Here is a 27,203-nt window from a genome sequence, read left to right on the forward strand (position 1 = left end):
GGTCAATTTCTCCACAAAAAAACAAGACTTATTATCATATGCCATGTTGTAAACAAGCCTAGTAAACTGATCTTGTTTTAAGGATGTTTAGAGAAAAAAAAAAAAAAAGAAATTGTTTTTGAGATGCACTCAAGTTGTCAAAAACTTTGAAAATGAATTACCTTCCGTCTTAGTGCAAAGGCAAATTATTGTCATTATTATCCTTCATATGATGGTCCATTCCTCCATTACCAATTAGATGAATTATATCACTCCTCCTCCTCCTCCTCCTCCTCCAAACTAAAATCTCACCAACAGGTCTACTTGAACAGTGCAAATCAGAAATTCTACTAAAAGGTGTGGACTTCAGCACCATGGACAGAGACACGCATGCACACACACACACACACACACACACACACACACACACACACACACACACACACACACACACACACACACACACACACACACACACACACACACACACACACACACACACACACACACACACACACACACACACTTCAGCACCATGGACAGACACACACACTCTCACCAACACAGATGTCAGCACCATGGACAGACACACACACACACACACACACACTCTCACCAACACAATCGTCAGCACCATGGACAGAGACATACACTCTCAAAGGGAGATGATGATCATAATGGTCTTTTGCAACTGCTATACAGAATAAAACAATGTGATTCACCAAAAAAGACAATCAGAACATAATTCGATATTTAGTGCAAACTTATGCAGAACAGAATTAGTATAAAACCTATTCACAATAGAGAGCAACAGTCTGGTTACGGAAAACTCATTAATTTGCTCCATTGGGAAATAGATTTTTTAACGATAACAAACATTTACAAACCACCTTACTGTGAGCTACGAGGTCGTTAATCGATGGTATTTTCTCATTTGAAGACGCCAGCCCACATTATTTCAACTTAGGTTTAAAATAATTGTTTAACAGCAGAATTTGAGGTGAAAACTACATTACCCAAGATGCTGTACAGAAAATTCCACCAATCAGAGTTGAAACAAGTAAATTGAGGCAAAAGATCTCGTTAGCTCCACCCACTCCCATGAAGCACAGCAAATGACGTAATCCCTACCTACACCCTCAAAATACTTTTGAATATTTGAATATATATGCATATTTTGCAATATTGTTTTGTATATAATCAACATTTTTAAATGAATAGTTTTAATTGTTCTTAATGTAATTATGCTACATGCAGTGCTTCATGGGGTTGTAGTTATTACTAGAGCTGTTAAGTTCACAATCTTGTGCCTTTGTATTTCTGTCCGATTTTCAAATACTTTGTTTGCTTTAAATCAAAGTGTGTAGTGTTATGATCCACCTCATAGCTAGTTGGCTTGGTTCATGGCTTAAAATGCTTTAAAATCCCTATAGGAGAAATTAATAAAAAAATATAAAAAAATACTTCCGGAACCAACGGCGCTGAAAAAGTGGCCAGGCACTGTTGCACTCTATAAGCAACATGACATCATGACTTTGCGTAAACATACACGCCACTTTCAAGTCAAGTGGCGTGTTATCTATACGCATTTTGAGCTATCCGCGTGTATGTCCACGCCGTCATCTTCCGCGTGTATGTCTACGCCGTTAAATGTCCGAGTGATTCCGCGTGTATGTCTACGCCGTTAAATCTCCGAGCGAAACGAAGCAAAATGTATATCTACATCTGGGGAGCGATATTTTTTTCCTAGGATGGTAGGGGAAGACTCATAAATGGTATTAACCCCAGTGACGGGTAGGTTTAGGGACGGGGTTGGGGTAAGTCATATATATTTATATAGAGAGTAATGTAACGTTAAGTCAACGGCGTTGATAAACACGCTGAAAAGCGATTATGCGTGTTGATAGCACGCCAAAAATGGAAATACGAATTGGCGTGTCATACATACGCCATTTCATGAGATCAGTCTGCTATAAGACTTAAATGTGGGCGGAGCATTTCAGTGTGATGTCACAATTAGAACCCAAGTAACCATCAAAACAGCATCACACCTGCCTAGTACACTAACATGTGCCCTAGAGTAATGACGTGTAATATAGCTTTAGAGCAGAAAAATGAAGCGTGTACAGCTCGAGGACAGAATTCCTACCTTGGTGTGATTGTATTCGTTCTTGCTGGCGTCAGTGCCGACTGGTTTATTTTCGGAGCGTGGCTTTAGGACCTGCCGTAGCGGGCTGGAGACGGGCAGACCTGTTACACTGATACCATCTGAAACCACACAACAATATCCATTAGACATACGGCGTACATGAACACAGCTGCCAGAGGCCTGAGAAACAAGACTGCGAGGAGGCAGAAGGGGAAGTGGAAAGAGAGATCACTATCTTCTATGACTTATGTGAAGAGAGGACGCTATTATACAGCCATAATTCCTCACATTCAGAGGATGTGAACATCGCTCAAACGCTTTCCTCTCCACCTCTCTCTCCATCCACCTTTCTATCTCTCAGCGCATCTGTTTGTCCAGTGTTTAGTGCTCGAAATAAAATTAAAATCCATAACGTGACAGTTTGAAATATGATGAGGTGGAAAAGCGTGGTAATAAATAAGGCGACGGAGTGCGTGTGCCGCAGCAGATCTCTGGAACACACTCAGGTGGATACATTTTATCTCTCCAGCACATACGGATAATGGCATAAACGTATAAACGCACACACACATTCACTCAAGCAAGAAACAGCCTGGGTTATTTTTAGAAACGGGGCATAAATATGACGAATGATACCTTCATCAACACAGACTTAAACAGTGCAGACTGCAGGAATGGTCTGCAAGCCTGAAAGAACATAAAAACACAAAGCTAAAGAACACACACGTGTGACATCAGCTGCAGTAGGGATGGGTGATATATGACATATTCATCATATGTTTGCAATAATTGTTCTGCCTTTATAAAATTAAGCAACATTGTGATGATTTTACCATATTATTCGGACAACATGTTTCTTTATAGATTGTGTCAGAATAGTTATGTGTGTATTAATTGTGCTTTAATCTTGTCTCTAATTTAAACATCAGTTGTGGTGTTGGGAAGTGCAATTTATTTCTGTGAATCAATTCAAACAGGAAAAAAAAGTTCAAAATGTTTATTCAAATATTTGCAACACTCAAAAATTCTCACTATAGTCCCCACATGCTTGTTATAAAATCAACTTTTAAACCCACGTTTAAAGGCCCATTTTTACAGGAAAAAATGCCTAAATCTCATTAATTACATAATTAGACATTACTGTCAAGAAACTAATAAATCAATAAATCAATAAATAAAAAGCAGCTATGCTGAAACATGGATGTTGCATTGTTTGCCACAGAGCCATTGCTCTAATTGAAGGTCTTTCTGTAGCGGTGACATTTCTGGATTTGACCCGCTTTGGCTCTGTCTGAGGGAGAATAATGAGGGTAAATCGCAGCGTTTGTCGTGCACAGATTGCTCTCCGTATCTCACGCACATGTTTCAATACACTCGGATGGATTCTGACATTCAACAGAAGAAGAAGAAGAGCTGAAGAAATGCCAGGTGAAAAATGTATGTATGAAAATGAGGCTGATCACTATTCTAATTAAAACGCATGTCTTCTGTGATTCACGCCTAAGACACAGTCATCTTTCAAATGCTGTCCCTCTGCTGCGTAGTAAAATAGAAGTGTACACAGAAGCACACATCAGGACAGATCTAGTCAGTGTGTGTGTTTTCCCACTCGAAAGGCAAGACGACACAGAGAGAACTTATGGTCCTCATTACGAGTCCCACGGCCTCTGAAATGACATCACTTCCCCTCAAGAGTGTCTGGCACGATATGTCGTAATGTCTCCTGCTAACTTTACAAGTCTCAGATGCCCAGACACCAGGTCAAAGCTAACAGAGTGACATGAGGTAGAAGAAGGGCAGAGCTTAGAGAGTTACACGCGATCAGAGGAAGGTGGAGCTAAGATATACTGTATATCGCGTTCAGTCATGAAACTCTAGAGGGCACAGACTTAAAGGTCATTTACATGCAGTCTGCAAGGAATCAAATCATTACTGCATGACACAAGCTGACTGGCCTCTGCTGAGCCTGCAGCCAATGAGATTGCTTGATCAACATTTAAATAGTCTGGTCCAGTGTTTGCTGTAATCTAGTCCTCCAGCACGCTATCAGAGTTCCTCTGAAACCCTCCACCTCCCCCAGCTCCACCTGCCTAAATCTGCTACGGGATTTGTGTATGTCTATTTATGCAGCATCAGCATGTCTCACAAGTTTACAGCAGCGGCTATGTATCTATTGGTAGTAGCAAGTCCATGCTTAAGAGTTGTCATTATTGTAATATATATATATAAATAAAATACAAAATAATTGCAAAAAAAGCGCAAAATAAAATCCTAAAAAAATTTGTATAATCTTTTTATATAAAGCGCATATATAATTATATTATATTATACCATGGTCTGGGTGAATACTCGATTCTGATTGGCTGCAGGGTGTCCGTTAAAAAGTGATAATGTACACCTGATGACAGTTCTAAATGATTGCGCTGGCTCAAACACTAGCACTAGTGTGTAAGTTATGTCTGGCATAGGCCTGCTGCCATTGCCTGTCTTTCTGTCTTGCTTGCTTTCCTTTCAACACGTGAGTGAATGGTTGACAATATTTGCTGTAGGCCTAATAAAAAACGATTTAGGAAACTATCTGTGAGTTTTGACTCTTTGAAACAAAGTTTCGCATCGCTGCGGTCGGGTCGCTGTAGCCACGTTGCTTGGCAACGCCTGTATACGGGAGATATTAAATAGTGCGCTCGACTTAATAAATAAAAACCCTCACGATTTTTACTAATTATTAATTGGTTAAATATTTCTTTCTTTCGTAAGTGACCATGGTATAAGCGGGTTAATGCCCATTAATACCTGATAATGGACACCTCGTCGGGCATTAACTCTCAGTAATAATAATTTTTTATTTTTTTATTTCATACAGCACCTTTAAAGGTTGAATAATAATGCAAAATAATAATACAGTTCTTAAAGGTTAAAAATAATAATAATAATTTAATATAGCATATCTTTGTCATAAAAAAAAAAATATATATCTTTGTCATAAAAAAAAAAATAAAAAAAATAAAAAAAAATAAAAAAAAATAAAAAAATAAAATAAAATAAAATAAAATAAAATAATCACACATTAAATATGATAATAGAGTTAACAGACTAACATTTTAGTTTCCATGACTTCATTAGTCTTCATGTGACACCATGCTGACATATTTAAAAAAATACTGCCACACGACCAAAATTTCCAAAGCTAATCGCCCGGCAGGGCAATACAGTTTTTTTGGCATATGCCTGCATGATGTCACATAAAGTCAGACAGCATTCTTAAATCACCAGTAATCAGTTCTGCACAAAACTTGCAATACAAATCTCAAATGAGCTTAAGAGCAGATGACAAATGACAAATGACAAGACTGAGAAGGGCCGTCACTCTGTAAGGGTGGGGCCTCGAAAAAAAAGTGGAATGGGAGTGTGATGATAGACAGACTACATCAAAAATATAATCAACACCTACTAGCATTGCAGTCTTGATCCTTTTTCTGTCATATTTTAATTTGACCCTTTTAAAGTATAAGTGAAATAAATAAAAAAGTCTCCACGGGGGGGACTAATATAGTAAAGGAGCTCAGTATCAACTCAAACGATCCGCCTAATGAACGTCCTGAGCAGTCCATGTTTAACAGACGTCATTTATTTCCTTGTTTAAGTAAAACGCAGCGGGCCGCATCACACTGAACCCTGAAAACGCGGCGCTCAGTGATAGCCAGGCGTTACCCAATGAGGCTAGTGAGTTCATCCCCATGATGCCGTGACATCATCCGCACCAGGGCTCAGCGGTCGGCTGACGTCCTGCATGAAGGGTAAACGTTTACCTCCAGCGCGCTCTCAGCGGGGGGAGTCGTCTGCCTTAATGGAGCCGCTCTCCTCTCTCATTATGTTGTTCTTGCGCTGACATTTTAACATTCAGGGACTAATGTGTTTAGTCTGAATGTCTGGCCCTCGCGCTCTGCCTCTCTCTGATGGGGAGACGATTTATAGAGGACGGATGAATGAACGAACGAACGAATGGAGCAGCGTGTTAAAGAAACTCTCGTACGGACTGAACCCAGCGGCCTCCAGAGAGACAGACAGAGCATTGCATCACAGCGATGACATCACCACCCTCACAGCCTGAGTTATGCTGACAGGAGAGATGGAGACAGACACTGAGACATAAAAGGGGAAAAGAAAAAGAGCTGGAAGAAATAGTGAAAGGGGAACAGGAAGGAAATGTATGGTATGTTTAACTTTAACAAATTATTTTTAATGAATCAGATTAATTGAACTCACTCTGCCAATCTGAATCAGTCTAACAACTCATTCACTTATTTAATTGGTTGTTAGTGCCTGGCTGGTTACAACAAATATATTCATTTAACTTCAAAAAATCCAAAACGAATAAAACCCCAGTTTTTTCCACATTCAATGAGACTATTAATTATTATTATTAATAATAATAATAATAATAATAAATGATGACTATACAATAATAATAATTATTTCAAAATATTCTTACTATTTAACTGCATATATTTATTTTATATGTGTGTGTATATATATATATCATTATTTTTTAATTTTTTTTATAAAAATGCCACGTTGCATTTTTAAATGCATGTTAGAAATGCTGAATATCCACCTTTTTTCCCTCAGATTTAAGATATTCCCGTGGGTCATATTGTAGTTCTGAAACTTTTTCTAAATATGGAAAAATCACATCCCTGATACTGACTTTAAAACCGCCCGGAAGCCGCTCCATACTAACTATGCGACATTGTGGATGTCTTGAATTCCATTATGACATCACAATGGAGAGAAGGATGAGGAGCCAATCAGAGATTAGGAATTGCCACATCAAACACTTACAATTTGAATGACTTGCTTTGATCTTTTTTTAATTGCTTATACACTTACAAACCACCATGATGAGAAAACGAATGTCAAACTGTGCAAATATTACCGCTAAATAACAGCAATAATGTATTAGCACCTGCGATAACATCAGCAATGTTTACAACTCACTGCCCTCTACATGCTGCGCTAATAGGACGGGATTTAAGCTGTCTTATCAGACTAATTCAGAGAAATTATTATTTCAACAATAATTAAAACATTTGAGCGGCCCTGGAGAGGAGAGAGAGGAAGGAGGCTGTTCATCTTGCACCTGTTCGTAATTCAAGCAGAAACGCACGGCACCACTCGTCTGCTACAGTCTGCTCTCCTCATGTCTCATTCATATTAACATGTGCATACAATCAGACAATCAGACCTAGAGGACATTTCCAATTCTCAGAGCTTGGTCTTAAGGAGCTCAGAAGAGGTTGCAAATGCATGGCATATAAACTTTCTCTCAAATGTTTATTCTAAAAATCCTTAAAAATTCTGTTGACATGCAGTAAGAATAAAAAGCTATAAAATTGACGTGAATAGAAGCTCAGATCATTTGATCTTGAAAGAATTGGATGTGCAATGTTTGATGTCATATTGAGAATTTCACTTCATCTTTTGAGATTGATTCAACTTTCCTTTAAGAACATTTTCTCCCAAAAATATGTTTTTGTCTCTTATGCACACAGAGGCTGCATTTATTTGATCAAAAATACAGTAATATTATGAAAAAATTATTACAATTTAAAATAACTGTTTTCTATTTGAATATGTTTTAAAATGTAATTTATTCCTGTGAGGCATTACTCATTACTCCAGACTTCAGTGCCACATGATCCTTCAGAAATATGATGATTTGCTGCTCAATAAATATTTCTGATTATTATCGATGTTAAAAACATTTTGTGGATAATTATACATATTTTCAGGGTTATTTAATGAATAGAAAGTTCAAAAGAACAGCATGTATTTGAAACAGAAATCTTTTGCAACATTGTAAATGTTTTTACTGTCACGTTTGATCCATTTAATGTTGTTAACCATGTTGAATAAAAGTATTAATTTTGTTCAAAAAATTTATTAAACGGTAGTCACGTGAACGATGACAGGTCTACTGAAGAAAAAAAGTATGACATGACAGTAAGCAAATTTGCTCTCCATTTTATCTGCTGTCAAGGAGAAACATCTCAGATAATGGTGATTTGTCCTTCCTCTCCTTCAACGAGCATGAGAGGTGTATTAAACTGAGAGGTGATACAAAAAAGGAAGAAGGTATAAGTGTAATATAGCCAGGAAACAGCCAAAAGGAACACGATGTGAAGAGGAATCAGATATGAATCTAGAGAGGAACTAGAGAGGGCAGAGGGGACGGAGAGTGTAATACAGAAGAGAGACGGCAGCTCAAGCGATGTCTCTGTTGAATGTGAAATGAGGTGGTGCAGACACCATTTCAAATCACATCCCTTGGATCTGACCTACCATAACAGGGCAAAGTGAATTCTGCCTTTCTTCTATAAGAGAGCAATCAGGCCCATCTTGATTATAGTGTGATGGCTGTGGTGATGCACTCGCAGAAATTGAGCGCAAATTGGACGGGACAAACCAGAACGGACCCAAATGATGTTGTTTTTGCGATGTGTTGGTGTGGATGTTTACCGTCGTTCAGGTCGTGTAACAGGTTCTCCTGACCAGAAAAGTCCAGTTTGGTGGATATGTTGACAGGGATGGAGACGGACTGACCGGATTTCAGAGGCAGGTGGGAGAGGGCGTCCTGCAGGTCCCAGCTCACAAACTCGCCAAACAGCTTCTCTGTAATGCAGAACAAACGGACATATTTGTTTACAGCACTTGGGACAAACAGGAATTCTTTTAAATAATGGAATTACATTTTTTTTTTATATATATATATAAAGTAACTCCAGTTTAAGAAATAAACAAGTACTAAAATGGATATTATTATTATTTTATATTTTTCAAGTTGTTATTATTTATAATACTTTTTCTTCTGTTGCAAGACTTAAAAATTAGTTTTAATTTAATAAAAAATTATGAAACATGATCATTATAGAAGTGCCCCTGAGTGAATGGAGTCCCTGCAGTACAGCCACAGACCCCCTATTGAAGACAAAAAAAAAACTACTCCTATGTTTTCGTACCCTGGAAATCTCGTGAGAGCACAAGTTGAATTTGCTCAGCGAGTTTACTCTGGCATTGAGTAATGATGCTCATTAAATATGCCCTTGTATCCGAGCTGCACCAATCACATCGGGTTATCTGATATAGGGGGGCCAGAGGCGAGCTAAACAGATGCCGACAGCGCTGTGACGTCCAAGTCATTAGTAAACATTGCAAGATGGCTATGGATGAACACCAGTTTTTGAAACGGCTTTGGCCGCTACAATGAACGAGTTAGACTTGGCTTTTTATCTAAAACAGGAACAGAAGACGGCGCTCGAATCGTTCATTTGCAAGAAGGGCGTTTTTCCTGTTTTGCCGACCGGATACGGCAAGAGTCTAATCTACCAGTTAGCTCCGCTGGTAGCTAAGCATATGGGGCTTGTTGTGATTGGTCGTAGTGTTATCCAACTGCGTGCAGTGAGATTTTCAAATGCATGCTTGGTGCCGCCCCTCGAGCTGGCCGATTTTCATTAGTCGATGCCAGACCATTAAACTTTCAGTTGAAGGTCTGGATTACTAGGCTAATGTTTTCGGACATGTACAGTGGAGTACCATGGCATTCACTAAAGTACAGTGTCAGTAACAATGCATGACTATATGAATCATTCAATGACTATATGAATCATTCAATGCCTGTACTGCCACTGTACTATGTTGTTCAGGTTCTGTTTACTTGTTTTCAATGTTTTTCCTAAACTTGCCACCTAAGGAGAAGCACAATAGAGAGTTTGATCCTTGTGCGTAACAAGAATCTCTCAGACTCGCTCTCTCTGTTCTTCTCGTCGTCTCCCGGTGTGTGTGTGAAGACACACGAAGCGCCTGTTCAAAGCTTTAATCAGATGCTAAGAGCTCCCAAACCTCACTGTGGATGAATAATAGACAGAGGCCAAATAACGAAGTCAAATTACTGCTGCACAACACGTCTGTGAGCGTTTAAATGAGGCGTCTGCCCTACAGACACATGATCCTTATGAATCAAAGCTTTGATTTTCATTTTCCACATCAAAGACCCCAAAACGCATGAATTAGGGGCGACATTACAATGGCGGTCATCAGAGATCCAACGGGAAAACACTTCAGAATCAATGCACTGACACTGACTTTGTCTGAGGCCTGATGAAGGGTTTGACCAGGTCAGGGTGAACGCTAACAAACCAGATGTGTGTTTTAGCATAAACAGACTGAAAGTTACACTCTAGTGTCTATGAGCAGTGGAAGAACTGATCCATAATAACTCCAACCTCAGGTCTACAAACACAAAGCCTTGATTCTAGTCACAAAAGAGTCTATTGACGCTTGACTTTTAATATGACACGGCCAAGAACCGCCCATTTAGGAGGAGATTGTGTGATTGACATGCAGACCAACCAATCACAGTTTCTCTTACATATCTCTGAAAACATATAGCATATAAAGGTGAGTAAAATTTACATTTTAACATTCCACCTGCAGTCCAACATAACCGGTATGAGCTTCTATTTAAATATTAACTGCATATTTAAATTATTATTTGGGGGTTGAACACGCCTTATTTCTATGCATTATAGAATGCGTCAGATTCATGATGCGACACAATCAGCATTGTGCTTTTATACCAAATAGAAAGCTGTAGGTCAATGAGATTTAATTAAAAGGATATATATTTTGCAGTGATCATGACATGATTCATGCTTTGCATAATGTATTTAGAGAATCAGGTGCTAAAGCAAAGGATACAAATAAAAGATAGAATTAATTCTTAGTGAATTACTAAGGTATATACACTACCGTTCAAAAGTTTAAGGTCAGTACAAATTATTATTTATTTTTTAAATAATACTTTTATTCAGCAATGATGCATTAAATTGGTCAAAATTGACAGATAAGTAAAGACTTTTTTTACATTTTACAAAAGATTTCTCTTTCAAATAAATGCTGTTCTTTTGAACTTTCAAATCATCAGAGAATTTTGGACAAAATGTATCACCACAAAAACAGTTTTCAGCATTGATAATAATAATGAATGTTTATTGAGCATCAAATCATCATATTAGAATGATTTCTGAAGGATCATGTGACACTGAAGACTGGAGTAATGATGAAGAAAATTCAGCTTTGCATCACAGGAATAAATTACATTTTAAAATATATCAAAATAGAAAATGGTTATTTTAAATTGAAATATTATTTCACAATATTACTGTTTTTACTGATTAATTGGTCACATAAATGCAGCCTTGGTGAGCAGAAAAGACTTATTTCAAAAGCATTGAAAAATCTCACCATCTCTAAACTTGAACGGTAGTGTATTTAAAGATTTCGGCTAAATCAAACAACCATTTACACTGAACTTTTCTTCACTGCTTTGTCCACTAATTATGGTAACAGTTACACTGACAAGTACACAAATATTAAACTGGATCAACAGTTTTAGTGTTTTAATTCTCAGAGTCTGCTCTTCCTCTGGCGGTTATCTATTCTAGCTGTCTCTCGAGAGCCATGATCCTCTCTTCAGAACAACACGGATGGAAATAAACAACCCAGACAGATGTTAAACCCTGTTCCACAACAACGCGCTCCGGGGCCTGTGAGGCGTCATCCTGCAGGGCTTCTTCCTGGCAGCGGTCCTGGACGGATCAGGACAGCAGACTACATCATCCCGAACCACACGGCTGCCAACGCTACAATCTGTTTCTGGGAGCCTGGGGATCTCAAACCATGAGCTTAACCGCCGAAGTCTCCGCAAAAGGCAGTATTCACAATTAGCACGCGGCTAATGAGGATACAGAACCTGTGGAACTAAGTTAAGAACACAAAAATAAGGCATGACATTTTTTCCAGTGCTTTTATCTAGATTTAATTTCCCAAATTAAACCAAATTAAATTGGATTTCCCAAACATATTAGCATATAAACAGCGATTTCATACAGTCTCGGGTTTCAGGCGGCATGATGACAGACCGCTCATGGATCATCTGAAGCATATTGCGCATAATAACAGAGCTTTCCAAAATCATAATCTCAGATTGGCTAGCTTTACATGATTTACAGGGATCTTTTTCAACCATTTATTATGTTTATCTCCCAATTTCTGTGAGTCACCAAACAGAAAAAAACAGTCACGCTTACTTTATGTTCCCAAGCTGCCAAGAGGAGAGCTTCCAAGGCATGGATTCTTTGAAAGATATTCAAAGGTTGAGACTTTCAAATGTGAAACTAATTTCCATATATACAGTCTGAAAATAGCCTCTGTGTACAATTAAATTATTCAAAATGAGTTGAAAAACCCAAGCCCAAAAGCCAAGGAGAGGAAGAAAAGGAGTGAGACCCACAGCTCAAGCTCTCCACACTAATTTGTTGGGGACACAAATATTCAATAATTCATAAATCTGTGCGAGTGAATGCTAAAACCAGCGCGTAGACGGGCGAGTCGGCTTTATAAACAGCTGAGCAGTGACCATAATTCACCACGGTACAGCCGTTGCTAGGAGACAGAGTTCTGCTGTCTCATGTGTTAAACAGAGGTGAGAAACAAGACACTGACCAGCACATTTCTGGAGGATTTGAACATTTCTGAGAAGTTTGAGAGCTGAAAACATACAGTATGGAAAACTTTGTGAATTCCTTTGTACATTTTTATTCAACTGGCATTGGTGGCAGAAAAACAATTTAAGTGCACATATAAATGTTAGTCTGTCTAGATAGATATGATTGGATAGATAGGCAGACAGGCAGACAGGCAGATGATAGATAGACAGACAGACAGACAGATATAAAGACAGACAGACAGATAGATGATATACAGACAGACAGATGATAGATATACAGACAGACAGATGATAGATAGACAGACAGACAGATATACAGACAGACAGACAGATAGATGATAGACAGACAGACAGACAGACAGATAGATAGATAGATATACAGACAGACAGACAGAAAGACAGACAGATAGATGATAGATAGACAGACAGATGATAGATAGACAGACAGACATATAGATAGACAGACAGACAGACAGACAGACAGACAGATAGATAGATAGACAGATAGACAGACAAACATATAGATAGATAGACAGATAGACAGACAAACATATAGATAGACAGACAGACAGACAGACAGACAGATAGATAGATAGACAGATAGACAGACAGACAGATAGATAGATAGACAGATAGACAGACAAACATATAGATAGACAGACAGACAGATCAATATATAGACAGACAGATAGATGATAGACAGACAGACAGATAGATGATAGATAGATAGACAGACAGACAGACAGACATATAGATAGATAGATATACAGACAGATAGATAGACAGATAGATATACAGACAGATAGATAGACAGACAGACAGACAGACAGATAGACAGACAGATAGATAGACAGATCGATATATAGACAGACAGACAGACAGATATACAGACAGATAGATAGACATACAGACAGACAGACAGACAGATAGACAGATAGATAGATATACAGATAGATATACAGACAGACAGATAGATAGACAGATAGATAGAGAGATCGATATAAAGACAGACAGACAGACAGATAGATAGACAGGCATATAGATAGACAGAAAGACAGACAGACAGACAGACAGACAGACAGACAGATAGATAGATAGATAGATAGATAGACAGACAGACAGATAGATAGATAGATAGATAGATAGATAGACAGATAGACAGATAGACAGACAAACATATAGATAGACAGACAGATCGATATATAGACAGACAGATAGATGATAGACAGACAGACAGATAGATGATAGATAGACAGACAAATCTATAGTCAGACAGACAGACAGACAGACATATAGATAGATAGATATACAGACAGATAGATAGACAGACAGACAGACAGATAGACAGATAGATAGATATATAGACAGACAGACAGACAGACAGATAGATATACAGACAGATAGATATACAGACAGATAGATAGACAGACAGACAGACAGACAGACAGACAGACAGACAGACAGATAGATATACAGATAGATATACAGACAGACAGGTAGATAGACAGATAGATAGACAGATCGATATATAGACAGACAGACAGACAGATAGATAGACAGACATATAGATAGACAGACAGACAGACAGACAGACAGACAGACAGATAGATATACAGACAGATAGATAGACAGACAGACAGACAGACAGACAGACAGATAGATATACAGACAGACAGGTAGATAGACAGATAGATAGACAGATCGATATATAGACAGACAGACAGACAGACAGACAGACAGACAGATAGACAGACATATAGATAGACAGAAAGACAGACAGACAGACAGACAGATATATATACAGACAGACAGACAGACAGACAGATAGATAGATAGATAGATAGATAGATAGATAGATAGATAGATAGATAGATAGATAGATAGATAGATAGATAGATAGATAGATAGATAGATAGATAGATAGATAGATAGATAGATAGATAGATAGATAGATAGATAATTTGATGCAAATTCATGGCATTAAAATGATATGATAAAAGCTGCTTGTGTCGATCAACAGCCTCCAACACAAACACAGAATCTGAAGAAACTGACAGGCTTTAAATAAAGTTCTGGACTGAAACATTTATGGAGACAGCGTTCCTCTAGGAGTGATAGATGGAACGAGAGGAGAAGAGAAACCCTAAGAAACAAAAGCTGATTTCACAAATTATTAACACGCCTCTACACTGTCAAACTAAAGTAAAACTTTGATAATCCTTCTGACTATAGGGAGAATCAGATCTAAAACACAGCAGGAACAGAGCAGGAGAGTGTGTGAGAGGCACACAGATGATGATGATGATGATAATAATCCTCCATCCGTATGAAGAAAACATTATTACTCCAACACTCTCTTCTCTCTGACACACGGCCTGTATATGCCTCACTCCTCCAGCATCAGAATTACTCGATTCAAATTCCTCCTCTTCTCATTCATCTTCCTCTCCAAACACTGAAATTAATTCAGCCCGAACCACTTCCACAGACTTCATTCAATTGTTGCGTCATAATTTCAGCCTAAAGTATAAACTTTATAATACATTAAAGATTAGACTGTGAAAATCTCAGATTGGGACTGACAATGTTTGCCATTTAAAAATGATGCTGTTAATATATATACTTCTCGTGACCGGCAATTTAAAATCACACTGTTTATTCAGCCACACAGTGGAAGCTCGTTGCAAATCCAGCTGCACTTAAAAGAGAAACAAGCAAATTCTCAATAAAACTCGGGTCTATCGATGCAAAAAACAAAGCATAATTTGTTGGTTGTTTTAAAGACACAATGCATAGACTTGAAAAGCTCTTTTAGTAGGACAATCTTGCTAACTTTGAGAAATCCAGTTTTGTACTATTTGCAGAACTGCTTTATATGAAATCAACTAATTTAATAATTGATGATATTTACAACAGAACTGAATCAACACTAAGCTGACCTCAGCTGAAATACATCCTTGTCCTGTTATCACTGTAAAGCTGCTCTGAAACAAACAATCTGTATAGTATAACGCGCTATATAAATAAAGGTGACGACTTGACTAGATTTATTTAATAATTTTTTTTAACAAGCATTCACTTTAATCGCCTTTAAGGTTGGGAGTATACAATGCAAACCAGACAGTGGAAAATCTAGACTTATGATCTGTGGGTGTGCTAAATAAAATAAAATAAAATAAAATAAAATAAAATAAAATAAAATAAAATAAAATAAAATAAAATAAAATAAAATAAAATAAAATAAAATAAAATAAAATAAAATAAAATAAAATAAAATAAAATAAATGCCAAAAGTATTAATAATAATACATAATAATAAATACATTATAAGTAATATAATAATAATAATAATAATGCTTTAGTTCTAGTAATATTTTTAAATAATAATAATAATAACAACAATAATGTTTTAGCTCTGGCAATATTTATAAAAAAATATGAAAATGAAATATTCACGTTAAATAAATGATATAAATTACTTGAAGATGTAACATTTCAGCGATTAAGTACATAATACTCTAACAGTTCTATGGAGAGGAGAAATACACACATAAAGAGGTCTGAGCCCACAACATCCACTACCTTTCTTAAAAAAAAGTATCTAAAACTTCAACATTATTATTTTTGCTTCTTTGCAAGGACTGTCATTTCCTTCAAAACATGCAAATCCAGAGTCATGCTGTGAGTGCAAGTGAAAGCAACACAGTCTCATTCATTTGATCATCTCCCACTGTCCCGGAAAGAACTCCTCTCCGGTCTAGAAAAGAGACACACACACACAGCGGACAAATCTAAACCCCTGAGCTAAACGTGTGTCTGCCTGCTTAGACAGAGAAAGGTCACTGCTTCAGCCATGAGATTCTCACGGAGAGCTGGACACAGTTTCACGTGCTGTGATCCATACAACATCGATATCTGTCGCACTCATTCTCCAACATACAAACCCAAAGATCACTGCCTACATTTTCACTACTTAAAAAAAAAAAGAAGAAGTAAATGTGAGTGGGGTTTGCCAGCGCAAAAGTCATCAACACAATTTCTAAGCGGCTCAACTGGTTCTGAGTGGTTGCTATGGTGTTCCACATGGTTGCTAGGGTGGTCAAAAGAGCCCACCAGACTTTTTCACTTAGATTTTTTTTCTCTATCAGGTGAAAGTCATAAGTCTATAATCAAGTCTAATCAGAATGCACTTATACTTGGGGTGAGGGTTTGAGCAAACTTAGTAATTAAACAGTTCAGTTGCCTGATCTTGCACCATATGTTATACACGGCAAATGTCACTGTCAAAGGGAAAAGCATCATCGCTAACTTCAAAAATGTCTGACAGATGATGTAATCTGACATCCATCAATCACAGCTTGATATCAAACAGACTGCGACTACCAAGGTCATAAATTATACATCTATATAAAAAAAAAAAAACAGAAACAGCCAGGCCAACACTGAATACCATATGGAGTCAGAAAGAAAGACGGGTAGAACGACTGATCCATCCATCCATCCATCCATCCATCCATCCATCCATCCATCCATCTATCTATCTATCTATCTATCTATCTATCTATCTATCTATCTATCTATCTATCTATCTATCTATCTATCTATCTATCTATCTATCTATCTATCTATCTATCTATCTATCCATCCATCCATCCATCCATCCATCCATCCATCCATCCATCCATCCATCTATCTATCTATATCTCTATCTATCTATCTATCCATCTGTCTATCTATCTATCTATCTATCTATCAATCTATCTATCTATCCATCTATCTATCTATCTATCTATCTATCTATCTATCTATCCATCCATCATTTTGTCCATCTGCTCGCTCTATCTATCTATCCATCCATCCATCCATCCATCCATCCATCCATCTATCTATCTATCTATCCATCTATCCATCTGTCTATCTATCTATCTACCTATCCATCCATCATTTTGTCCATCTGCTCGCTCTATCCATCCATCCATCCATCCATCCATCCATCCATCCATCCATCCATCCATCCATCCATCCATCCATCTATCTATCTATCTATCTATCTATCTGTCTATCTATCTATCCATCATTTTGTCCATCTGCTCGCTCTATCTATCTATCTATCTATCTATCTATCTATCTATCTATCTATCTATCTATCTATCTATCTATCTATCTATCTATCTATCTATCTATCTATCTATCTATCTATCCATACTTTTGTCCATCTGCTCGCTCTATCTATCTATCTATCTATCTATCTATCTATCTATCTATCTATCTATCTATCTATCTATCTATCCATCCATACTTTTGTCCATCTGTCTATCTATTTGCCCATTTGACCATCCATCCAACCATCTATCCATCTATCTACCTGTCTATCCATTTATTTATTAGTTTATCCGATATGTCCATCTGTCTATACATCATCAGTCTATCAATCCATTTCTTAATCCATCCATCCATCTATCCATGGTCTATAAAACCTTCAAACTTATTAACTTCACAAGATTTTGTTTTTAAACGTTCAAGGTCTTTTTGTAGTTGCATGAAATTAAATTCCTTTCTATCCTTGTTAACTTATAATAGATAGAAAAAAAAATCAGTTTAAAGTAGTCTAAGGTTGAAGTTGCCACAACAGTTTTAAGATGCAAGTTTTTAGATGTATTAACCTAAAAGAGAAGAAAGGAAATATTTTCAAAAGTATGAACCTTTTCATTGCTATTAAACTATAATAAAATTCTAGTGCAAAGTATAAGCATGCAAATTATGAGTTTAAGAATGCATCATTTGCCCACTGGTCTCTCTGCACTCTTTTTCTGAGGGAGAAACTATAGTGCGTGTGTTTGTACACAGATGTCTCATCAGAGCTCTCTCTGCTCATATTTTATTCATTGTTTGCTTGTGCGGGCTACAGGAGACCATGCTGCAGACAAGGCAAAACAACCGCTGTGTGTGTGTGTGTGTGTGTGTGTGAGAGAGAGAGAGAGAGAGAGAGAGAGAGAGATAAAGTGTTTCAAAGGTGCTGCAGCCAACACCCACCAATTCAAACCCAAACGGCTCAGTCTGTGTGAGATTCGGTGACCTTCATGGTGACCTTGGCTGCTCCTCGTGGGCCTCCATCCTTTAGTTCAGACATACAGCCATCTGCTCTTTCTACATCCATCACTGGCCTTTATCCAAAACCACCCACGGACATCAGAAATCCAAATCCTCTCCATCCAGGACCTCACGAGTCTCTGGACGCCAACACAATCTTTCCAAGAATTCCAAAAGCCTTGTACAAATATGCAAGATCTTCTCTGTATGTTTGAAAATCTCCCACTGACTCTAAGTTATCTTGGGAAGTTCAGACTTTGCAAATAAATAGGACATGTTGGGCAGGGTTTTTCATGTTTCTTTCTCTTTTTCACTTCCAGCAAAAACATGAAGCTTTTGGTTTCAAAATGAAGAGCAAAAGAATTCAAATTAGGTGTAGAATCAATGCTTTATCACTGGGTTTATTTTTGTGCTGCCACAGGGCTATATAAATATAGTGTTTAATATGTTAGCTAGCAAGCAATACAAAATAAAATAAAATCGAATTTTTTTTTTTTTTTTCACCACATAAACTGGTTAAAATGATTGGTATTTTCTAGTAAGCGTATTGCTTATTCTTTATCAACACCACACAATGTATCATTTTACAAAACAATTTTAACATTATTCTTCTGCTGCCTTTTATTAGCAGTATTTCTAAGTGCTAGACCAAGATATGAGAGACAATGTCATCATAATAAAACTAAGAACTGAAACGTCTGTAAAATAACTTTTATTGGTCTGCGAGACTAAAGCAAGCGGTATCAAAAATATCAGGGGTGACATTTAAAACATGGACGTCATTGATCCAGAACACTCTTCCAATCATTCTTACGTGCTGTGGTAAAAATAGCCTGAACTAGACGGAGAAGCATAAAACACACGTTACACAACTCATTTAGCAAAGACTCTACACCTTAGGGGTCACAATTTGGTGATAAATGTGTTTTATCTTCAGAAAACACGGATGAATATGAACCAAAAGTGATATCCTGACTGAGATGTGACTTTAATGGCTTCTTTCAGTTCGGCTAAGATTATGAAAGCACTTAGACCACAACAACAATAAGAGCAGCGCGAGCTTTTTCTCCTAACAGTGGCTCTGAAGCCAGTATTACAGTACCGCTGGGTAATTAGAGGCCCTAATTGGACCATCCACCGCTACATGCTGGTTGAGCCCCTGAAGGCAGCGCGTGCATCGCACACAAGAGTTCTTACAAGCAAATCTGTGTATGCACATGGATGGAGAGTGCACAGGAAAGCTCCCCGGGCCTTTCTGGAATCCTTTCAGAGTCTTTTGAAACACTCCAGAGTCTGTTAAAGCCTTTACCGAGCTTCATACCAATTCTGTTGTGCACTGTGGGGCGGTGTAGCAGTTAGAGGATCAGTTTAGGCAACAATGAAAACTCTCATTCGTGAGACATGGCTTTTAACAATTAGCGATGAGACATGCGAGAACTAATAATACAAAGCTTGAAACAATGTGAAGAGAGCTCAGCATTTTCATTCTTGGTTGGTAAGGTTGTGTGCTATTTGTGCTCTTGAGAAAGACATTTAACCCCAGGTTATGTGAAAGTCCTGATTGTGTGCTAATATATAACGATTTTACAATTCTTCTGCAATGGAAGAACTTCAGACATCCTTGAAACATTAGTCAGCATCTTAATGCTGCAGAGTATTTAGGCTAGGCAGAATAGTAGTAGTGTTTAAGCTAACTGAAGCGTCAGGCAATCTGTTTTAATTAAGAGTGCTGGCAGGAGCTACAGGGGCATGCAGCGTTCAAAGCTTCCTTCAGCCCACAGAGAGCTGCTGATCTACTGCTCTATCATGACCCAGCATTTCACCAGTGGGATGTAGTGCAACCTGGGTCAGGTCTGGAGTGTTTGAGGTGGTCAGAATGAGGTCTAATCGGAAAGTGGATGATACCACAAAAAACCCAATGTGGAACAATACACAAACGGTTGATGACAAAAGAAAAACAGCAGATAAAGTACAGACTGCAGACACAACTAAAGAAAAAAGAAAGGGGGGGTATTGTGTTTTGAGTTGCACTACCGTTTAAAAATTTGTTTTCAACGCTTTAGAACCTTAAGCTAAAAAAGGGCGATTTCGTAATTTTTTTTGACTGTAGAATTATAACACAATGTGCTATCCTCAAGTGCAAGGTGTCTTTTTTTTTTTTTTTTTTTTTTTTTTCAGAAAACATCTGGCTTTCAATAAAAGCAGTTGCAGTTATTGCCCCTTACTGTGTGTGGTGAGTTTGAAAATATAATTTAAATACACGCAGAAGCTTCTTATGCTCATGAAGGCTTCATTTATTTGATAAAAAAAACAGTAATACTGTCAAATATTATTACAATTTAAAATAACTGTTTTCTATTTGAATATATTTTGAAATGTAATTTAATCATGGGATTTTCAGCATCATTACTCCAGTCTTCAGTGTCACATGATCCTTCAGAAATCATTCTAATATGCTGATTTGCTGCTCAAGAAAAAAATGTTTATTATCAATGTTGAAAACAGTTATGCTGCTTAATATTTTTTGTGGAAACCATGATGCATTTTATTATTTTTATCATCAAAGAGATTCTGGGCCCTATCTTGCACCCAGCGCAATTGACTTTGTACACCGACACATGTATCATTCCTATTTTGCACCCGCGCAAAGCGCGCTTTTCCCTCCACAGAAGCACGTCGCTAAACTAGGGAATGAACTTGCGCTCCCTGGGCAGTTCAGCGCAAAAAAGGAGGCGTGTTCCGGCGCATACAATCCCTTTTGCTATTTTGCTGTTCCATAAAACAATTGCGCCACTGACCAGAAAAAACCTAGTCTAAAGTCAGTGGCGCGTTGTTCATTATGCTATTTTAAGGGCGCATGCTTGGCCATAATCAATGTAGCGTGTGCACAACGCGCAAACACTTTGCTTCTCTCATCTAAGCAGCAGTTTTCATTTTTGCAAATCATACATTATTTACGATTACGACAGATAGACAGACAGACAGACAGACAGATAGACGATAGATAGATAGATAGATAGATAGATAGATAGATAGATAGATAGATAGATAGATAGATAGATAGATAGATAGATAGATAATTTATTATAAAAGCATACATCTAGCTTACACATTTACCCAAATTATCATACGCCTGTTTAACCGAAGCTAATTTGGGTGGGTTTCTCCATCCCCAATGTCACTTCTCTGTGTTTTACGGCCCTGACAAGAGCGTTGCTCTCCTCGGCTGTGAACCGCTCCTGGCGCGCGTCTGGCAAATCCGCCGTTATAATAGGAATCCGCTTTAGAACAAGTGCGCCTGCTCTTAAAGGGAATGTGAGATGACGCCCTGATTGGTTTATTTCACGTTACGCCCAAACCACACCTATGAATAATGAAGCTACTTCAGACCAACCCATTTTAGATTTGCGTCGGGCGCAAGAGGCATTTATCCCGCCGGGAAAATAGCAACAGTGCCCAAGACCCACCCACAAAGTTACTTGCGCTTTGCGCTTGACACTTGCGTTTTAGATCGTTAAAATAGGGCCCTCTGAGTCTTAAATAGATCTCTATTCACAGTCTATTCACTTTCATATGTACTCACAGATAGATTATATATCAAGGAGGATAATTTTTTAACTAAATTTAATGCAATAGCTAACATAAAATAACAATGAACCTTTTTTTTGTTGCATTTATTAATGTTGGTTAATGTTAATTTCTGCATATATGAATACATTTTAACATTTTTAAATTGCATTAATTAACGAAAGTTGATGCATTGTGAACAAACATGAATTAACAATGCATAGTAGAACATAAATTAACAGTAACCTAGATAATTTATGTTTGTAACAAATGAAGTATGCATGAATACATATATAAATATATACATGTATCAATAAATCAATTAAAGTGTAAATGCATAAATAAATGCATGCATGCATAAATGCCTAAATAAATAAATGAATAAATAAATAAATGTTAGTTAATGGTACCTAATGCATTAATTAATGTTGACTGACTGAACTAAAGAGTTACTGTGCATATTCTTGTTGCCTGGCTTGAAAAAAATATGTTTCCACTCTGAAAAAGAAGGTTAAGATGAAGCCTCAAACATACTGAGTACTGAGGCATTCCCAAAGGAAAAGAGAAGAAGAAAACAAAATCAACATGAAGCAAGAAAACAAGGAACTACCAAAAGTGAAGCGACACACTTGAACATAATCGAGATGGCAAGAGTCAAAACTGCAGGTGATTCACAGATCTGCTCACCGAAGCCAGGTCGAGACCAGTACCAGTGGGTCATGACCCGTACGTGAGCACATGTGCGTGTTTTGACAGCGTAACAGTACGCCAATCATAACGGGGACGGCTAAAAAAGTGAAGTGCACGTCCTTGTGTCTCCACCGGACTGGAATGAACTTCAGTCAAGCTGCATCACATCACACTGCAGAAACGTCCGTCCCAGAGAGACTGACTCCATGCTGAGCTTATAGAAAATAAAGTTTGACAGTGGGATTTATGCTTGCGTCCCTTCTTGCTGTTTTGATGCGCGTAGGAAGACAGGACAATGTAGAAAGCTAAATCAGGTTATGAGTTTTGAGGCCAGGGCTCAGTCGAAAGAGGAAAACTCCAGCCAAAGTAATTACTGAAGTTAACTAACAAAAGAAAACGCTGGTGCAATCCTCACAAAGGTTTTCTTCCAACATCACAAAGACCTGAGAAATCTCATTTTTCATTTGGAACATGCTGTCAGGGGTGAAATATAGCGGCATATGGGTACAGGTATGGAGGTTTCTGTATCAGGTGGCATAAATAAATACTGCTGTGGGCGGCACAGGATGCGGTCCATCCCCGTATCTCATTCCTCAGCTTTCTGTTCAGTCATATTCAATGACAAATACAACGCCGGTTTCTGGCTCTACCGGCGATGGAGGAAAGCGGCTATGTGTGTGTGTGTGTTCCTTTGCCTTTAGGCTGCCTGAAAAACAAGCTTGGGTTGCAGTTGAGCGCTCAAGAACCTGTAGAGACTCACTAGAGGACGGAAAACAAGAAAGAAGGTGAGAAGGAAAGAAATGTGGTAAAGACATGTCCAGAAGCTGACTGTTTCTGTCACAGTGGCCCTTTCTTAAGAAGCGAGAACATGGACAGATCCTCTCACTAAACGTGTCAGGTGAGAGACAGACACACTCAGGGCATTTTCACACTGCAATTTACCTGGAAATACCTTAGAAATCAGATCTGGTGTTCGGTATTTTCTGCCAGATGTTTATAATCTGATTTGTGACCAAATCATTATTTCGAGTCGATTCGCTTTACTTAGTTTGTCAAACGGGCAAGCAAATACTGAAGGTCTAAATCGATTTGTGACTCAGGGTGAATCAGTTGGTGGCTCAGTCTGAATTGGTTCATGGTTTAGTCCAAATCAGTTTGTAGTTCAGACTGAATCGGTTTGTGATCCAGTCGGAATGGGATCAGGCCAATTTTGAAAAGTTTAGCAGTTCAGTCTAAAGCAGATCATGGTTGAATCAGCACTATTGAGTCTTATTAGTACAATTAAACCATTTTTGTTTCAATAAATTTGTTAAACAGGTAATCAAATAGGTTAGAATCAGTTTGTGAATTAATTTGAATCGGTCGAGGTGATTCAAGGAGAATCATTTGGTGGTTCAGTCTGAATTGGTTCATGATTCAGCCCGAATCCTTTGGATAGTTTACTCATTCACTATAGAAATTTTAGAACATCGACAAAAAAAAAAGAAAAGAATTGCACTGCATGAAGGGAATATTTACATACAATTAATAAAAAGTCAAACCTGGAAATACATCTTCCCATCTCTCAGCACTGAATAACTTCTTCATTAAGTTCAACACCAGCATGTGAACGACTGTAGTGCAGGTAAAGACAAACACAGTAAAAATAATAATGGTGTACCATACCATGGTTACACAAAAAACTAAACAAAAAAAACAGGAAAAGTCTTTCTGCGCTCCCACTGGAGAGGTTTTCTGTAATGAGACGGCCCAAAAGGCAGACAGGATAAGATAATTGTGGATTGTGGTGAGTGTTGAGGAAAGGAAGAAAACATCATTAGCTTCATGCCGCAATAAAGAACCACTTTGATTTCTACATGAGGGTCATTTGCCATGGGGACAATTCACTTGAGCAATTCATGGAAGAAGAGAGAGATAAAAAAAAGAAAGACAGAGAGAGACAATAAGAAATAAAGACCAAAAGAAAGACTACAGTAAGTGCATGTAGAGAGTAAGTGGCCTGATGAGAATTCAATCATTGTTGTCCAGAAATACCTTCTTCAATTAAACCACAGCAGCTTCTGGCTTCTTATTTCCTGTCTAAATCCACTTCCTGTTCCTCATCCCTCCCTTAAGATGTTGTTAAGCCAATGAAATTATACGTTAATTAGCATTCAGCAAACACACACACACACGGTAAAATAAAGTACATTTTTATGATATTTGACTATTTTTGTCAATGCATTTCAGTATTAAATGTACTACTAAACATATATATAAATAAAAAAGTATATAAAAAATTAACTACATTTAGATGAGCTTTATTAATATATATATATATATATATATATATATAATATAAAAGATTCCTATTTTAGGATGAGGCGTTTGGTACCTCTTTATTTGTATGGATATTAATGTGTATGAATAGTAATGATAATTGAATAACTTAACTGAAGCACCTCCTGGCTCCTAAGACATTAGGTATTTCTCAAGTTTAGAAATGGTTAGTTATAAAAAAGCAAATTGTGAAACAGACAGGTGAGCTAGTTAGTGTCTGGGGATCCTGGTTTATGCACAGCAGGGACGGCAAGCGCTTTGACATTTCCCGATCCGAATGGGACACGATTCATGGATATTTTTTCTCTCTCCTGGTTTCTTTTCCATTGGCCATGTCAACCGCTAGTACGAAACTAGACATGATATTTATAGTCCCACTGCAGCCTTCAGGAGATTCTCAATCTCACTCTCTCTCTCATTTCAATTCCCAAAAGAAAGAGATGATATACAAACAAATGTGTGTGAACTCACCCTAAGGGTGATTTGAAAATTCGTGCCATGAAAATATTCCATTGAGTTAGTAAAGCTCTCCTGGGCTGCACTTAATCCATATCTTTCAGCATTAATAACCAACAAAATGCAGTTCAAATCCAGTTTCTTGGCTGCTTGCAAACCACAGAGGAGCGTTTTGCAGGGGTTTTGCCAGGTGTGACCCAAACAAATCTGATTTAAGCAATTAAAAACAACCCTTCCTGTCAAAGTGGGCCATTCTTGGCCAGTATAACCAGCAAAGTGGACCAGACCTGCCAATAGTCAAAACATCGGCTCTTTGAGATTAGTAGGAACATGACAATGAAATCATTTAGACTACATTTATTAAGAAAATCTGTCTAGTTTCGAGAGCAAACTTCTCTCTTTTTCGTTTCCTGAATGTAGAGAAACACATCAAGGTGCTGCCCAAAAAAACATGAGATGTGTGAAAAGACATTCGTTATTTTCTTATTTCTGAAATCATGTCCCATCAGATAGAGCCGCTGAAGCTTAACAGACATTCTTACATAAAACATAACAGTAAAACACAAAATCATTCCCCTCGGAAAATACATATTTTTCAGCATTCACCCTCTTATTAATTTCTTCCATTTTGTGATAGTAATTCATACTTTGGTGCTTTTATTTATTTATTTATTTATTAGTAGTGTTTACCAAGTCAAGCATCACTATTACTATTGCTCATAATTTAGGTCACTGATTTGAACTTGAATTATTAAACTTCGGAGTGCAACTCTGCAATGTTTGCCTGCCAGACAATAAATATGGCAGAAAACTCCCACAATCGTACACTACAGAAAGATCCAGAGTCATATCTGGAGACAAGAATATCACGGAGACTTGAGGGTGGATCACCTCGCAACTACCCACAACTCCATGCCAACATGCTTAAAACCACTAACAACATAGCAACAACAAAACAGCACACTGGAAACCACTCACAAAATTATTATCTTATTATAGGCATGTGCAAAACGGCTTCAAGAAGCAACTCAGTGGGTTGCATAAACCACTGGTTGACTATGTCATAAGGATGCTATGGTATAATTAAGTTTCAAGTTGAAGCCCAAAATTGATGCACCTCTCAGGGGGAGTTTGTATGTAAAAACTGCGTATTTTGGAGTATTTTTTAACATTATAAGTTGTCCTAAAAAACCTTAGTGGTGGGTCACTAAAAATGGCATTAACTTCTAAATTAAAACACTGTGGCTGAAATTATCCAAATTAAAAACATACAATACTGGTCAAAGGGTGTTTTTTTTTTTTTTTTTTTTTTTTTTTAAGAACCCTCTTATGGCAACCAAGGCTACATTTGCAGTTTTTGATCAAAAATACAGTAAAAACAGTAAT

The 27,203-nt window shown here is 37.6% G+C and overlaps 1 protein-coding gene across 1 annotated transcript in view; it reads right to left on the bottom strand.

Annotated features, from left to right (window-relative positions):
* The window catches only part of trappc9 (trafficking protein particle complex subunit 9), a 225,794-nt gene that overhangs the window by 121,446 nt on the left and 77,145 nt on the right, over window positions 1–27,203 (bottom strand). Inside the window, exons 16-17 of the mRNA XM_082186163.1 lie at window positions 8,648–8,800; window positions 2,129–2,247 (exon numbers count right to left, since the gene is read on the bottom strand). Coding sequence (XP_082042289.1) covers window positions 2,129–2,247; window positions 8,648–8,800 — 272 coding nt within the window. The remainder of the gene's footprint in view (window positions 1–2,128; window positions 2,248–8,647; window positions 8,801–27,203) is intronic.

This window comes from Leuciscus leuciscus, assembly GCF_965113295.1.
Source record: "Leuciscus leuciscus genome assembly, chromosome: 12".
Classification (NCBI taxonomy): Eukaryota; Metazoa; Chordata; class Actinopteri; order Cypriniformes; family Leuciscidae; genus Leuciscus; species Leuciscus leuciscus.